This window comes from Ochlerotatus camptorhynchus, unplaced genomic scaffold (assembly GCF_037179485.1).
Source record: "Ochlerotatus camptorhynchus isolate MF236.1 unplaced genomic scaffold, CSIRO-AGI_Acam_v1.1 ptg000491l, whole genome shotgun sequence".
In the NCBI taxonomy this organism is placed as follows: Eukaryota; Metazoa; Arthropoda; class Insecta; order Diptera; family Culicidae; genus Ochlerotatus; species Ochlerotatus camptorhynchus.
Genome location: NW_027040976.1, coordinates 1,547,480 through 1,564,528, shown reverse-complemented (window position 1 = coordinate 1,564,528; position 17,049 = coordinate 1,547,480). Strand labels below are relative to the sequence as shown.

General features: G+C 40.6%; 2 protein-coding genes and 1 pseudogene across 3 annotated transcripts in view; all 3 read right to left on the bottom strand.

Moving 5' to 3' along the window:
* The window catches only part of Idua (alpha-L-iduronidase), a 26,419-nt gene extending 11,775 nt beyond the window's left edge, over positions 1-14,644 (bottom strand). For both annotated transcript variants that reach the window (XM_065235475.1, XM_065235476.1), the window contains exon 1: positions 14,361-14,644. In XM_065235475.1, the coding sequence (XP_065091547.1) occupies positions 14,361-14,644 (284 nt within the window). The remainder of the gene's footprint in view (positions 1-14,360) is intronic.
* On the bottom strand, positions 9,797-9,886 carry LOC135712551 (U6 spliceosomal RNA; annotated as a pseudogene).
* LOC135712528 (PRADC1-like protein) lies at positions 14,644-17,049 on the bottom strand. Its single transcript, XM_065235485.1, has 3 exons — positions 16,812-17,049; positions 16,471-16,729; positions 14,644-15,181 (listed from the first exon to the last, which is right to left on the bottom strand). The coding sequence occupies exons 1-3, from the start codon at positions 16,900-16,902 to the stop codon at positions 14,887-14,889; spliced, it is 645 nt and encodes a 214-aa protein (XP_065091557.1). The 5' UTR covers positions 16,903-17,049; the 3' UTR covers positions 14,644-14,886.

Below are 17,049 nucleotides of genomic sequence, written 5' to 3'. Positions count from 1 at the left end.
CCTACATATCGACCCATCTTCAATTCATGATTCATGGACCGGGGATCAACGGCTTTACTTCGGCGTCATCAAAGATTGTATGCATCAGAAAATCCCGACGGCGCCGTCTGGGATTGAACCCAAGCCCATTGGAGTGCCGCTTACCGATACACCGCCAAGCCGCTTACCGATACACCACCAGCACCGCTGCTGTTTTTCAAGTTTGAAATTTGTTTTGAATGTGTACAGAATTTCTGCCCTGCCCTTTGGTCAGAGAGCGTATAGGGTGTAAAGGGATTGCAGTTAGATCAAAAGTGTCTGAGAAAAATGCAAGTACTTTCGCAGATTACCCGAAGTTGCGATAATGAAGATATGGGTTGATGCATATATTATGTCACGCTCTAAGGGGGGAGGGAGGGGTCTAAGATGTTGTGACAAGCAATGCATTAGGTATAGAAAAAACGTCTAGATAGGGGGGGAGGGGGTAATTTTTTGCTCGATTTAGCGTGACATAATTAATACATGGGCCCTATGATATGATATGGTCATCAACCGCAAAAACTATATGAATTATCTTGCATCTCCGTTGTTCATTACATATCAAGCGGAAACTTAATCATATTTAGTCGTGGAGTGCTGTGGTTTTGAGATGCTAGATTACCTTGAAGGGATCGTTTTTGCTTACTGAGCAGAAAATCGTGGGTAGTATTATCACCGACAAACCGACATGAATGACCATGGCAAAAGCAATAAATTTTCTGACCAAAGCACATTACTGACATCTGGCTCCGTGTTCGCGGGAAATATTTAGCTAAGCCATGAACCCGCATGCAAAAGTTATGAATCGGTTCGTTTCTGATCAATTCTGGACAAATTATTTCTATCTAGATAAAAAAAAATCCTACGCGCAAACCAAAAATCTATTACAATGAATGTTAGTTCCATTTCCTATCATCCTCTGTTCATGAACATCGCAGCGAATGTTAGAAGTTGACCTTGCAGGCGATGTTATGGTTTTTTGCCTTTTTTATTTCGTGTTTTGTCTGTGCTTTCACCTACACAAGCAAGCATTTGCCTTGATTTTTGTGTATAACGTGGTAGAACGACGCACACCCTTGCCTCGAATCTCTCCAGCAGAAAAAGCATACGAAGTCGAGTGTGAGAGGAAATGAGCGCTTCTTGGTTGCTTTTAGGCTATCCTTATTCAGAGCATGGAGAGAGTAGTGGAGAAAGCACAGTTCGTTGTTCGAGTCCAGTCGGCAACCTTTTTCCAATTTTTTTCGACATAATTAATTTACCTCACTAATACACTCTACATTTTTCGGTCTCCAATGATCTTGCATTGGACCGCAGCTAGGTATATCGCATCCTCGGTTCATGCGGTCTCCACTTACATCCTCTGATGATGAATCCAACATAACTGTAAGCGAATCTTACATCCACCGGTTGGGTGTATGGTTTTGATAGAGATGAACTAGAATCTCTTTAATAAAGCCTTAAAAAAAAGTATGGTTTTGACAGTTCGGATCACTGCACATTTAAATCAGCCGTTTACGATTTTCGGATATAAGTCAGAATTAAGTGCCATTTCGGTTTGTCGGTAGTATTATATTCTTATATTCTACATATTTTCATATCAACATATAAATTGGATGGGGAGAGTGGAATTGCCAACTCCCTGTTGTTAACATTTCGTGAATTAAAGGTGGGCTCTTCTCCCCACTCATTGGGATGCATCCCCTCGTTTTTTAACTCATTATTTGTTCCAAATTCAAAATAAATTACATAATTAGGATAATTGGGACCAAACACTGATTGTACGGCAATTTGAAGAGATAACTTCCTGATGTCTTTGGAGAAGTTGTTAAACAGATAGTTGTCCACCTTTTGGGAAGAGTCAGTTTATCGAGAGGACACATCCGTAAACGTGGTCAATTCATGAAACTTATCCTAGAGCTCCGCGGTTTTTTTCGAAACCACTGATAGACGTCTTATCACAGTAAGCTCGGAGGAATGACCAGCAAATGGACGCTGGGGACCACGGGATGGTCAACTAAAAGATCCGGAACATCCGTACCAGTGGTCAATTCATGAAACTGATCCTAGAGCTCCGTGGTTTTTTAAAAACCACTCATAAAGTTTGTATCAGAAAGAATTCGGAGTTGTGATAGGATTTTGGACCCTGGGGACCACTTACCCATCGACCGAAAGATCCGAAACATCGGTAAAAGTGGTCTATTCATGAAACTGATCCTAGAGCTCCCCGGCTTTTTCAAAGCCACTCATAGACGTCTTGTCACTATAAATTCGGATTTGTGACCAGAAAATTTATTCTGAGGACCACGGGATGGGCTACTAAAAGATCCACCCAACAAACAATCGTCTTTTGAAGAAACGACTTCTTGGTCATTTTATTCAACTGCATGCTTAATAGTACTTGTACTATTTTTAATGATAACTCCTGTTCAGGCTTTGTTCACACAAATCTTGAGAATTTATTCAACCACAACATTGAACTACTTGGTGTTGTATAAGGTATGTCGAGAAGCTTTTATTCGACTAATATGAGACAGACTTATATTACAGAAGTTATACGATAATTTTTGTTGATTATTCAGCGCTTCCTCAAAACAGTGATGTTGCTCTGTATACGGGTTGATTTTCATGTGAAGTAACGTTTAATTAGACATTATTATACATTTATTAAACGATTATTCAACTGTGGGAAAATTTACCCGAAAATAAAAGGGACGGGGATAGGGTGTGTTTCTTGAGTGATTGTTCTTCATTATTTCTGACGTGGCTCACACCACACAGATATTAGAAAGTTTATTAAATACTTATACATGTCGTTGCATGGGATTCGAACCATGTACCTCTTTTGATCACCAGCCGCTTGCCTTGTCATCTGAGCTATCCTAGAATTCATCATATGGGCAACTCAATAATCAACAAAAGCTTGCTTGAAAGTAAATACCTATCAGCACTCCCGATCGCAACTCTAGCTCCTTCAAGGCCCTGTGGGACTGATTAATTCATTCATCGTTGTTTTAAATGAGACCAATGTTACCTCTTCACCAAGTCGAAAGAAAGGATGCTCGGTTATATTTTAAACTAGATCAATGCATTCATTGTTGTGAGTCATGTGATCTTACTTACTTACTTAAGTGTCCTGAGCGCCATCCCTGGCGCAAAGGACCAACGTGAAAGATCTCCATCCTGGGCGATTGTTTGCTTTCGCCTTGACCTGGGCCCAGGTCAAATTCCGGTCGACTTGCTTAATCTCCTTGTTTAGGCTTCGCCGCCATGAGCCCCTGGGTCTGCCTCTGCTGCGATGTCCGGCTGGATTCCAATCCAGCGCTTGTTTGCAGATTTCATTTCCGCTCTTCCGTAGAGTGTGGCCAACCCACCTCCACTTACGTTCCCGAATTTCTGTCGATATCGGCTTCTGGTGACACCGTCGATGGAGCTCGGCATTCGAAATCCAGTTGTGAGGCCACCAAGCACGAATTATATACCGCAGGCATCGGTTGATGAACACCTGCAGCTTCTGTGTGATCTCCGCTGATACGCACCATGTTTCGCTAGCGTACAGCAGTACAGATTTCACGTTAGAGTTGAAAATTCGGATCTTCGTGCGGAGACTAATCTGATTTGACTTCCAGATGTTTCGTAAACTCGCAAAAGCAGCCCTTGCCTTCTTGATCCGTGCACCTATGTCACTCTTGGTTCCGCCGTCCGACGCTATCTGGCTGCCAAGATATTGGAAACTTTCAACCTTCTCCACTTCCTGACCAGCTACCGTAAAATTGGATGGATTTCCCGTGTTGATATCCAACGATTTAGTCTTGCTGACGTTGATGTTGAGACCTGCCGCTGAGGAGCGTTCGGCGAGATCGTCGAGCTTACTCTGCATGTCAGAACGCCGTTGTGATACTAAAGCAACGTCATCCGCCAAATCTAGGTCGTTTAGATGCTCCATTGTAATAGGCTGCCAGAGCAACCCACGGTTCGGCACACGGTCGATCGCACCAACCATTATCTCGTCGATTACGATGAGGAACAGTAGCGGTGATAGAATACATCCTTGCCTCACTCCAGCGACTACCCGAATAGGGTCAGATAGGGCTCCGTTGTGCAGCACCCTGCACGTGAAAGCCTCATACTGAGCTTCGATGAGGTTGACGATTTTATCCGGAACTCCCTTGCGCCTTAGGGCGCCCCACAGGTTTTCGTGGTTGAGTCGGTCGAAAGCTTTTTCGTAGTCAATGAAAACCAAGTAAAGGGACTCTTGGAATTCGTTGACCTGCTCCAAGATTATGCGGAGCGAGACAATATGGTCCACACAGGATCTTCCAGCACGGAATCCCGCCTGCTGCCGTCGGAGAGTCGCGTCGATCTTCTCCTGTATCCGGTTGAGGATAACTTTGCATAGAACTTTGAGAACACAACACAGTAACATAATGCCACGCCAGTTATCGCATACAGTTGGGTCCCCCTTCTTTGGGACCTTCACTAAGACGCCCTGCATCCAGTCAGCCGGAAAAGTCGCGGTGTCCCAGATATTGCAGAATAGTTGATGCAACATTTGTGCAGATAGCATGGGGTCAGCTTTGAGCATCTCTGCTGATATGCGATCGACCCCGGGAGCCTTGTTGGATTTCATGGTTCGGATAGCAGCTTCGATCTCCGGTAGGGATGGCGCCTCAGAATTGACGCGAGTGATGCGTCGCACTCTTGGCGGTTCATGCCGAGATGTTGATGGCTGGTTGACCGACGAAACTTGTAGAAGCTGTTCGAAGTGTTCAAACCAGCGTTTCAGCTGATCAGTGGGGTCGGTGAGCAACTGACCAGTCGCGTCGACCATGTGATCGATGATTACTATTTAAATTAATAAGACGTAGAACACAAATAAAAAAAAGGTTGAGCTTGGGATTGAACTCACGACCTTCTACTTGGAAAGCGGAAACGGTAACCACTACTCTATTGATTTCGTCTTCTTGTTAGACTGAACCAGTGTTGTCGAATAATGAATATAATACCTCGTTTATAAAGCATTTACAAATCATGTGATTGCAACATGGACGCATAGTGGTATAAGAGCTATTATGCTGACTGTACTCACCTTTATTCAGCAATATTGTAAAGCAATGCAATAAAATCTAATAATGGAGCTAGAGAACATTTATCAGACGTCAAATAAAGCATGTTATTAAATCAATTGAAAACAGTCGAATTAAAGTGTCAATGTATGTACATATTACACTTATTCAGTTTGTTATTAGATCAAACTTCTGGCGTTGAACTGGGAAGCCATTTAACGCTTTTACAGCTTTTAATAAGTCAATTAATCAGATCAGAGCAAACAGTGGAATAAATGTGCATCTATTGATTTCAATGAGCTTTTTCAGCACTTAATTCGACAACTCGTTTTATTCAGCATTGTATACTGTTATACAGCATTTATTCACTATATATGCTTATTTGTGACTCTGAATTGTTTGTTGGGCGGAACATCCGTTAAAGTGGTCTATTCATGAAACGGATCCTAGAGCTCCGTGGTTTTTTAGAAACCACTCATAGACATCTTATCAGAATGAATTCGGAGTTATGATCGAAAAATAGACCCTGGAGGCCATGAATGCGAAAGGCACGCAATACAAAGAACCGGTGCGTTGAAGTTAAAATGCAACCAAAAGTACTTAAAGTAATTAATGCGTTTTGAAGTAGTACTGACGGTAATTACATTTTACTATCCCTACTTAATGTAATTGAAAATGTAATTAACGTACTTTAATTACGAAATTTCGACAGTTTCATCAATTCACCTCTTTTCCAGATGTTTCGGATCTTTCGGAGGACCATCCACGATGGTCCCAAAGCGGTATTTAGGAAGACAAAAATGTTTGCGCCCAAGCCGTCAGTTTTAGGTATATAGTGTCTTTAAGAAAGTTTCTTAATATCTTTTTATGTCAGGACCAGCCTCCACAAAATTGGATTTGAAAATACAAAAAAAAATATTTGAGATAGACTAATGCAATGTTCTAAAAAGTTGTAGAACAATTAATTCGAAGCAACTTTGCTCGAGACACCAAATTTCTATCTCTTATGACTCATGAGTTTTTAAATAAGCAGATTAGGGTGGCCCCTAAAACAGATTTCTTTGAATATCTTTTCACAAGTTCATTCCTCGTAAAAACGTTATTTTGGACACTTTCAGTACAGAACTTATGATGACGCATATTTTTGCTAAAGCAACCAGGGGGGCGACCCCGGCGTAGTGGTTAACATCCATATCTCTCACGCCAAAGTCACGAGTTCAAATCTCACCCCGGACAAGTCACGAATGACCCAAGAGTGTTAAAGTGACTATAATAAAAAAATAAAGCAACCAGGTTGCTGTCTTTTTTATAAGAAAATTAATGGAGATTATCTATATATATAAAAATGAATTTCTGTCTGTCTGTCTGTCTGTCTGTATGTCTGTCTGTCTGTCTGTCTGTCTGTCTGACCCTTATAGACTCGGAAACTACTGAACCGATAGGCGTGAAAATTTGTATACAGGGGTTTTTGGGGCCGTGGAAGGTTCTTATGATGGTTCTAGACTCCTCCCCCTTCTGTAAGGGGGGGCTCCCATACAAATGAAACAGAAATTTCTGCATAACTCGAGAACTAATCAAGCAAATGAAACCAAATTAGGCATGTGGGGGCGAGTGTGGGGGTATAAGGAGATAATCATAGGGGGTAGCCCCTTAGATAATAGGGGGGGGGATACGTACAATATAGCATGCTTTTTTTTAAATCGGCGCATAAACTCAAGCTAATATTGAATCCCGAGCAAGACCGGGCACACTCAGCTAGTATTCGATAAAATTGTTCCATTGAACTGTCAATCTCTCTAAATGGAGCAAACCAATTTTCAAACTTTTGATTCCATCATCTTGTTTCTTTTTTTTTTCATTTACATTTGGTGAAAAAACTGTGAGAGCGTTTTTTGTTTATTGTATTTAATTTAAAAAAAAAAATCATTTTTTTAGCAAAAACTACCCTAATAAAAATAACCATAAAAGAGATCTTAACGACGTGTTCGGGGTATCATCCAAACCATTTGTGGGATAGTTTACCCATCCGGGATACAATTCGTTTATGGTATTTGTTTATTAGGGTAGCCATATATTTTCAAATAAAGGAGATATCAACTTAGTTGCGTGATTTCGAAAAATACAAATGTAGGGGAAATTGCTTTAATGTTAGCCTATGGATCTAAGATTGGGCTCATCGCTAAAAATCTGCTATTTATAAATGTTATCAAGATGAATGCGTCATTGGGACGGTAGTAATTGATCTTTTTGATCGCTATTGAAAATTTAGTCGATTGCTGAATTGATGTATGGGGCCAAATTAGGGACATTTAGGCCGACATTAGATCCATTTCCCCTACTCTCTGGGAGTTTTTGATGAGGATATAGAAAATTCCATCATCACCTGGAGCTTTCATAGTATGAAGCTTTTTAGTTACACATCTTACTTTTTCGAAATCAGTCCCCCAGGAATCTTCAAACATATTTTCCCGAGAAAAAATATGGACTCAATAGGACTAGTAAGACCCAAACTGATATTATGGGAAATCTCAAATTACTTAGCAAAGTTTCTAAGCTTTTTCCGAATTTGTGATCAAAATTTTACCACCTTCTTTAACCCCTGGAATAGGTTTTTGAGGTTTTTTTCAAAAAATTTGTGAACTCGGGTCTAATTTAGAAACATTTTTTTTCAAAAGTTTTGTTCTTCAGGGCAGAAAATCGCTTTTTAATTTGTTTTTTTTTTACAAATACCGCCAGATAACTTTCATTGCAGGATCGCGTGTTCTTTGATATTGTCTCCTACGGACATTTTTAAGACGGATCAAGAGCTGAAGATCATTGTCTATTATAATTGAATCGAATTTAACCTCGCATTTTGGTACTGAGGCAGCTCTTGCTTCAACTATAGAAGTAGTCAGAGATTCAAGAGCATAATTAATTTCATCTTTGGTTTGCAAAGGAATGTTTGGATCGAAGTTATATTCCATAAATGTTCGATATTGCTCCCAATCAGCTCTATGGTAATTGAAAGTAGAGCTGTTGGGATTACAAATTATTTCTTGGGATATTTCAAAAGTTACTGGAAGCTGATCAGAACCGAAGTCAGCATGAGTAACCAATTGGCTACAAAGCTGACATGAATCAGTTAAGACCAAATCAATAGTTGAGGTATTTCTTGCAGAAGAAAAGCATGTTGAGCTGTTTGGATATTGAATAGTGTAATAACAGAACAATCATCAAACAGAATATTACCTTTGGAATTGCTTTGAGCATTATTCCATGATCGGTGTTTTGCATTAAAATCACCAATAATGAAGAATTTAGACCTATGACGGGTAAGTTTCTGGAGGTCATCCTTGAGAAAATTCTTTTGCTGGCCTACGCATTGGAATGGCAAATAGGCTGCTGTAATTTGTCAAAATTTTGTTTCAACAGAAACTCCCAAAGTTTCAATTTTATGTTTGATTCGTCTATGAACAATGATGGCAACGCCACCACAGGCTCCATCAAGACGATCATTTCTATAAATTAAATAATTTGCGTCCTTGTTAACCTTATGGTCAGGTCAGGTTTAAGGAACGTTTCAGTTACAACGGCAATATGCACGTTATGAGCTCTCAAAAAGTTAAATAGCTCGTCTTCATTATCTTTGAGAGATCGAGCATTCCAATAAAAAATATTTAATGATTTAAAATCCATTACTGAATTTCAAAGTCATGACGACATTGTTCGTAAATTTTACTCCAGTTTGAATAGCATCAGACACGAGTTAGTGTTAAGCATATCAGTAATTATGTCAATTAATGATTTCTCTAAAAATTCCTTTTTGGGAGCAGTAATGTTTCCTTAGTCAAATTTATTAAAATTTCCGTTAGAATTATGTTGGCTAGTATTTTGATTTCTATCCCTTTGCGATAGCAGCATAGGTAGCTCAATTTACTTGCAAAACATTGTTAGCAGCGAGGGGAGTAGGTATAGATGCACAATTTGAAGCAGGGGTGATATTTGAACCTACGGGTACGAATTTAGAATTTGTTCCTTGCTGACCGCAGAGGAATTTATACCTGGTCGGGAACGTGAAGCGTTTCTACCTGACTTTTTTTTAATTCTTGGACATCTTTAGCCTATGGCTAGTGTGGTAGATAGAGTTGGTGTGGAATAATAATGATTAAAAAAAAGTGCAGAAAACCTCGGTCCGGTTACGACAGCTAGTTCATCTCCGGAGAAAGGAGAGGCCTCAGAGTGAGTAGCCTCTAAATACATGGTATATTAACATTTTGTAAATAACTTTGGTTGCTGGTTGCTCTTTAAATTATGTGGAAAAAAATAAAAATATATAAAATATTTTAACAGAGGCACAACAGAAAACAAAATGATTTAAGACAAGCTACAAACGAATAATCCAAACAAAACAGAGCTCAGCTGGCATGGGTCCAATAGGGGAAATCCATCCAGCTCAGATGTCCCGACGGCCGAAAGAGATTCCTGCTATACCAAGTGGTAGATTTTGGCTTCTTTTAAGAAGGTTAAATAGTGCTGCCGAGGCCGGAGTATCATTCCCGAGCAGATCCCTGATGCTGGGGGTTAGGCAGAGAGACTCCCGAAGATGTTGGAACTCCGGGAAGTTGCACAGGATGTGTTCGACGGTGTAGGGTACCCTGCAGATGATGCAGCTTCTGCGGAACGGCAGGCTACCATAGTTATAGTATAGTTTGGTGTGCCCGGTCCGAAGCAGCGAAATCAGGTAAAAATGCACGATTTATCAGGGGCCATGCTAATCTTCTCTGTATCGTTCCAATTCTGGTATATGTCCAGCCGAAGCTAGGTCAATTTTCTACCGCACTTTTAGAACGAGACTATAGGATCGCTTTGCGCATCTTACATTCCCAAAAATTGGATGGGCGATGTAGCAATTTTTTGTTCCGTGAGCCCATCCCTGGTACTTACGGCACTGGGCGAAATTTTGGAAATAAATTTCCTCCAGTCTTCCTGAAATGTTCCCACTTCACTCGGACATGGAGCATAAGGCTAGCTTTTTCTAAGGCCTTAAGGTTTTTTAGTTCACTAGGCTTGAAGTGAACTAAATAAAAATCATTAGAAATCCCGTTGTGTGAATCGCCAGGACGGGATTTCACTTTCATTTTGATTACTTGGACTGGCACAACTCCAAGTAATTTTGCCAGTTCATCTTTGATCTAATCCAGAGATTCACCACTGGGCATACATTTCATGACAACATTGAAAACACATTCAGTTTTGGTGTCGTAAGTAAAAAATTGGTGCTGCTTCTCAGTAAGATACTTGAGACGACGTTTGCATCCGTCCAAGGTTTCAGCCAATACACGGCATTCACCCTGACGGCCAATTTGCAGTGAAAACTTGAATTTCACGAATTTCAAAAGTTCCGAGCGAAGAGCATGGAAATCGGAAGTGGTTATCACAATAGGGGGAATCTTTTCTTTCTTGGCATTAAGCCGGGAAAGTTTACTAGAATTTTTCCTGGATGATGGATCATTCTCATCATCCGAGAGCAAATCAAATTGGTTGGTTGAATTAATTTCATCAGAAGGGTGATCAAGAGATTGCCCTTTTCTTTTGCCATGGCAGCAGTAAAACTTGTATCGTACTCGACTTCCAAACAGATTATTATAAGAATCTGAAGGATAGAAGAGGAATTTTCCAAATCGATATTCAAGCAGGATTACATCGGGTAGGGTCCAAACAAGGATCGAAGAGTAATAAGAGTCAAACAATGTAGACAATTTAAAGGTATATTGAGCACTGAAAAGTGCTGTTTAAATTTGTTGTAGCTTTAGGTAGCAGGAACACTTCTTCAAAACTATTGGTAGTACCGCATAATCAATACCCTTACGTTTGTCATTTACACACTAAAACCATCTGTTGAGTGTGTACGACAGATGGCGGTAGTGTTTTCATTGAGAAATGTTCAATGTGTTGTGTCTGTTTGTCTGTGTCATAAGATTTAGGTAACGTTAGGATAAAATCAAAACATGGATAAATATAACGCATCACTTTCAGAAATACTTCACTTCGCGAACGATGAACCATTCTGACGGCCATATGAGTACCCAAGTAACCATAAAGTCGCAATATAGCTTGTGTATACTTACTTTGCTTGGGTATGGTTAATTGGGGAATCCGATGAAACTGTCACTTAAAGGGTGTCCACGATGAAATTGCCACACACAAAATTGATTCGCAAAATTCGAGTTTTCATCCGATTGCCATCAAATTTTCAGGGATTGAGAAATAACTATTAAACTTCATTTTACCATTTTACTCGTATTTTATTAACAGTCCATACGCAAATGCCCGCACCTTGGCCTTAACCCCGGCCATAAGATTCTGCACAACCTGCGAATCAACCGTTTTTTGCATGTAAACCCATACTTTCTTCAGTTCCTCGACTGTCTTCACTACCTTAGGTCGTTTAAGAAGGTGCTGCTTCATAATCGCCCAGTACTTCTCGATGGGGCGGAGCTCCGGAGTGTTGGGAGGGTTGAACATTTTCGGCACGAAATTGACCTTATTGTCCGCATATCACTTCAGCACGTCCTTGGAGTAGTGGCATGAGACCAAATCCGGCCAGAAGATTGTTGGGACGTTGTGGGCCTTCAGGAGAGGAAGCAGCCGCTTCTGGAGGCACTCTTTTATGTACACCTGTCCGTTCATCGTGTCCTGGGTCACGAAAGGTGCACTCCGCTTCCCGCACGTGCAGATGGCTTGCCAAACCAGGAATTTCTTCGCAAATTTGGACATCTTCTGAGTGCGGACATGCTCCGGAACGCTTAACTTATCCTTGGCCGTGAAAAACAGGTTGCCGGGGATCTGTTTGAAGTCGGCCTTCACATATGTTTCGTCGTCCATGATGCAGCATTCAACTTTCGTCAGCATGTTGAGGTACAACTTCCTGGCACGGGTTTTGGCGGACTTGTTCTGCTTCTCGTCGCGATTAGGGGCCTTTTATACCTTGAACGTTCAAAGCCCAGCCTTAGTTTTGGCCTTCTGGACAAAACTTCGGCTTAGGTGCAGCTTCTTAGCCACATCCCTAACGGAGGCGTTCGGATTTCGGTTGAAGGCCCCAACTACGCGGTTGTGATTTTTGGTGTTGTACGGAATACTTTTTCCTTCACTTCTGGGCTTCCGATCGGTGGTCAACCGTTCCTCGAACCGCTTAATCACTCGCGACACCGTGGAATTCGCGATTCCCAACATTTTAGCGATGGAACGATGCGAGAGATCCTTGTTCTCGTGATGAATGCGCAAGATTTTATCACGCACGAGCTGTTCTTTCGACTCCATTTCCGCGAGTTTTGATCACAGGACTTTAAAACTTGCAGGATGTAAATAATGCACTATGAACTAAATCCACCCAAATTTTCATTAAATTCTACCCAACGGTTAAAAAGTTAGAGCAATTTCATAGTGTGGCAATTTCACCGTGGACACCCTTTATTGCAACTAATCCCTTTCGTATTTATTTCATTCTTTTGTCGCACTTTGCATATAACACCATCTCATATTAATCTCTACATTGATTCAATGATGTACATACGGACCGCTCTTTTCGAGTGCTCGGTGGACCGACATTAGTAGGTATTAAAAATTAACCATCAACCACAGAACCTATATGAATTATCGCGTATCTATGTTGTTCATTACATACCTAGTGGAAACTTAATCATATTTTGACGTGGAGTGTTGTGCTTTTGAGATGCTCGGATCGTTTTTGCTAACTGAGCAGAAAATCATGGGTAGTATTATATCGAAGACATCATATCAAGAAGACTGCCAACGACAAGCGACAGATGGAAGCAACGTATAGAAAAAAGAGCAAATACCCAAACCTTTCCTCTGTGGTTGTAATCTGTGCCACCAAATTCGTTCGAAGCATTTACCTTTGTGCGGCAGATGACGCGATTGTGCCTATCTCATACTGGTTGTATGAGAAAATGGAAGAGTTGCCAGTCTTCTTGGTATGTTGTCTTCGATTATATTCTTATAGCGAATTCGTTTATTATCGGGGTTGGAACCAGTGCGAAACCGAACTTTTTGTCAGCGCGAACCTCAACCTGAGCTGGGTTTTAAAAACAAACGATCGAACTGACGTTTGTCAGAAAACAAGCAGGCCCACTCTTGATACCCGGTCCAGGTTGGAACTGTATAATAAACGAATTCGCTATTATATTCTACTTAATTATAGATAAACATAGAAATGGGGAGTGTGGGAGCGTGGAATTGCCAGCTTCCTGTTCTCCCTACTCATTGAGATATCCCCTCGTATGATGGCTTGATCTGTATCGAGTTGGAACATTTTTATCATTGGAAGAAGATTCTTCTTGTTCCCGTGGAACACTCGTAAGTGTCTCTGCTTACGGGTCCACCCTCCGTTTTTGGCCCTTCATACAATGGTAAATTGAATATAACCAGGTATAATACTTGATCAAGTCATACTAGGTGGACAGTCCAGTGCCCTGCAACAATTAGTGGTATCCTTTACAAACATGCATACATACATACACAGCGGGTTTGGCAAACGAGGTTGCGCATCTGTGATGTGTATCATATATCAAATAGGTAGACAAGTTCTTGAAAGCATCCTGGAAAATTATGAATATACCTCTAACTTTTTGATTTTCGGTTTAGCGACTTTGCAGTCAATTTAATTGTTTATAGGAAAGTTTGAACATACTGAGAGGTAAGCACATATCATCGGTAAGAGACGTGTGTGTGAGAAAATTTGCGAAACAATCTAAGGGCACCGGTGGGATTTTTTCGCAAATTTTCTCACACACACGTCTCTTACCGATGATATGTGCTTACCTCTCAGTATGTTCAAACTTTCCTATATACCTCTAACTATATATTCATAATTTTCCAGCATGCTTTCAAGAACTCGCTGTGTTGGTGTTAGATTAGATTTATCTCCACATTATAATAATATATAACTACTGAAGTGCCGTGACATGTAAAAACATATGAAGTGAATCGATCAATGCAGACCTTTTTGAAATGTTCATCGAGCATTGATTAATTTTCTCTTTGGAACAGCACGATAACGTTCGAAGAAAGAAGTTTTTTGATCTAATATCTACCTACCACAAACTATAAATAAAATTGGAATCGTTTGTATAACCCAGTTATTAACAAAAGAGAAATACGATGAAGAGAATGATCAATGTATCGGTCTGCTTGATTTATGCGTGGCGGCTGCTCATCAAAACAAAACAAAATATATCTTGTGTCAAACTGTCATCTTTAATTGTCCAATATACTTACGAAAAGCTCATCATTTCCAGCAACCAATGAATCCTCACATATTTCAATCCTTCGTTTGGCAATGATCCTATTATTTCCAGATTCAGTAAGCTATCGTCCGACAGCAAAAATTCAGCACTTTTCTCCCGCGGCGCTGGAGGACACAGCCCAGTGCTGGTCCAAAACCTAGGTAACGGTTTTCCCTTTTGCAGCACTAATTCGAAATCGACATCGATTTCATGAACCACCATCGATGGATCCACAATGTTCACAACTACAACAACCAACACCAGTAAAACAAACATTTTGATGAACAGCTTTCAGTGAGTTTATTGCAAGTATTTAATTGTCTTCCGTTGTTGCTTAGCGTTTCTTTCCTTCTCACAAGTTGACTAGAAAATTAGTCTCTCTTAGAACATTAGTCATTAATACCATTTTTTTTTCTAGCAAATATCACACTGGGATAGATGATCTCACTCAAGCACTCTGGAGTCAGTAATGCATTGTATCTATGCGCCATCATTCTAACACAAGCGTATTCTCCCTTTCACCACTGTAGCCACGGTGGCTGATTGATTTGATGCGGCGCAACAAAAGTCAAGTTCACCGGCAAGTTGATAAGCGCATACCGCAGATGGAGCTTGGCGAGCGTCTTGCGAATGATAAGCCCGTTCTTGCCTAGCAGAAAGGCAGCCGGAATGTGAGTTTCGCGGTCGGTCTTGTCGTGAATCATCTCAATGTAGTAGTCATAGTCGTCGGAGCTGGAATCAATCTCCGTAATGATCACCGACCGGCCACCCACCTTCTCGATGTTTATTGCTTTCGTCAGGAACGAGCATTCTCTGGATGGGGAGAAAGATTTTGAAAAAAAATTAACCTTAGCACATTTTTTTCGGCTACTAATTACCTACGCAAGTAAATTTAAGGGAAGTAGATTTAATTGTGCACTTTATGCCTTAGACAGACATACCGAGTAGTAACGTTGTACTGCTCATAAGCATAATGCTTTAGAGAACGTGTTACAAACTACTTTTCTTATGGGGATTGCAGCAAGTCATTGCAGGTGCCCATTCACGAGTAGGCGAGAGGTGGAGCGACTTGCAATCTTTTCAGCTTTTGCAGAGTACACTTAATCAATGCAAATAAGTTATTTTATGTATTTTTTCTGTGTATAAATTAATTGATGACCCAAACCGTGAGCATCCAGGAAAATTTCAACAGAGGCTTCATGTGATTCCGAACGATTCCTATGGGGATTCCAGGCCAGTTGCCAGTCAAATTGAATTTATCAGGATTTATCCTGAATGTTTCGGCCCATCCTGTTAAAATGATAAACCCCTTTTGAACCTCCGATAAATTTGCGGTTGAAGACGTACTTTGTTCGACTGTAAGTCTGGACCGTGGAACACTCAAGATACATCAAATCGACGCCAAAGTCATTAACACGTCGAATAACCTTTAAAACATCACAACATCAAAAATAGTCTCACAATTGCTATTATCTCAGCATAATTTGAAATACAATTAGCATGAAATTTAAAAATAAATGATCAACAAGTCTGAATTTCTGCGACCCACCTGAGGGCAACCCACGACCTACCAGTGGGTTGCGACCCATAAATTGAGAAACGCTGGCACTACATCCTATATTACGTGATATAGCCTGCTTGATATCAGCATCCATACATCTAGTTTTCACTGGAAATAATAGGGGAAATTGCTCTAATTTGGCCTATGGATCTAAGATTGGGCCCATCGCTAAAAATCTGCTATTTATCAATTGTCTTTAGATGAACGTGTCATTGGGACGGTACTTATGGATATTTTTGGTTGCTATTGAAAATTTAGTCGATTGCTGAATTTATGTATGGGCCCAAAATAGGGATACTTAGGCCGACATTACATACATTTCCCCTATGTATGACGTTGGATATCAAGATATTCTATATCACGCTGTAGTCTGATGATTACTAACTAAACTTTTTTTTTTATTTTATTTGAGGAATTGACCAATTTCGTCCCAGATCAGTATTTTCTATTAAATATTTCAAAGAACTCCCTCAGTACATAAAGAAATCAATCCATTTTGCCTTCATCTAACGGTACTTCGACTCCCAAACTGTCTACTTACCCTCGTTCAACCAAGGCGATATTCCCCCTCAGGTCCTTTTCATTGATGAAATGTGGTTCACAGGCATCGGATGGAATAGCCGGAACCAGTTTGCCTTCCGTCACTTTGGACGAAGCTGCCTCAAACGACGTTCCAAAGTCCTTGGCCGGCCGTATCCGGTAGGTATATTCCAACTCCGGCGGATCGACGATCTCAAAGAACACGTCACCAGCTATGATGTCCTGCGTTCGTACTCCATCGTACATGTGAAGATTACTCGCTACCGAAGCAAATTATTGAACAGATTATTTACTAACAAACTAAAAAAATACCCGATAGTGTAAAAATAAAATCATACCAACCTCCACTATTTACCACCGCAATCGTACAGAGCAGCAAAACTACGGCTATCGAAGCTACTATCTTGGCTGAAATCTTCACAGAAACGAACATTGTTTTGAACCATCACCAGTAGCACCTATCACGGCTGCGATATTCATAGCTATCCTAGCACTCGACGAAGCATCAAAATGCCAGCATGTGGCAAAGTTGATAAGATAATTTTCCTATAGAGAAACGCTATCGAATTTAATCATCAAT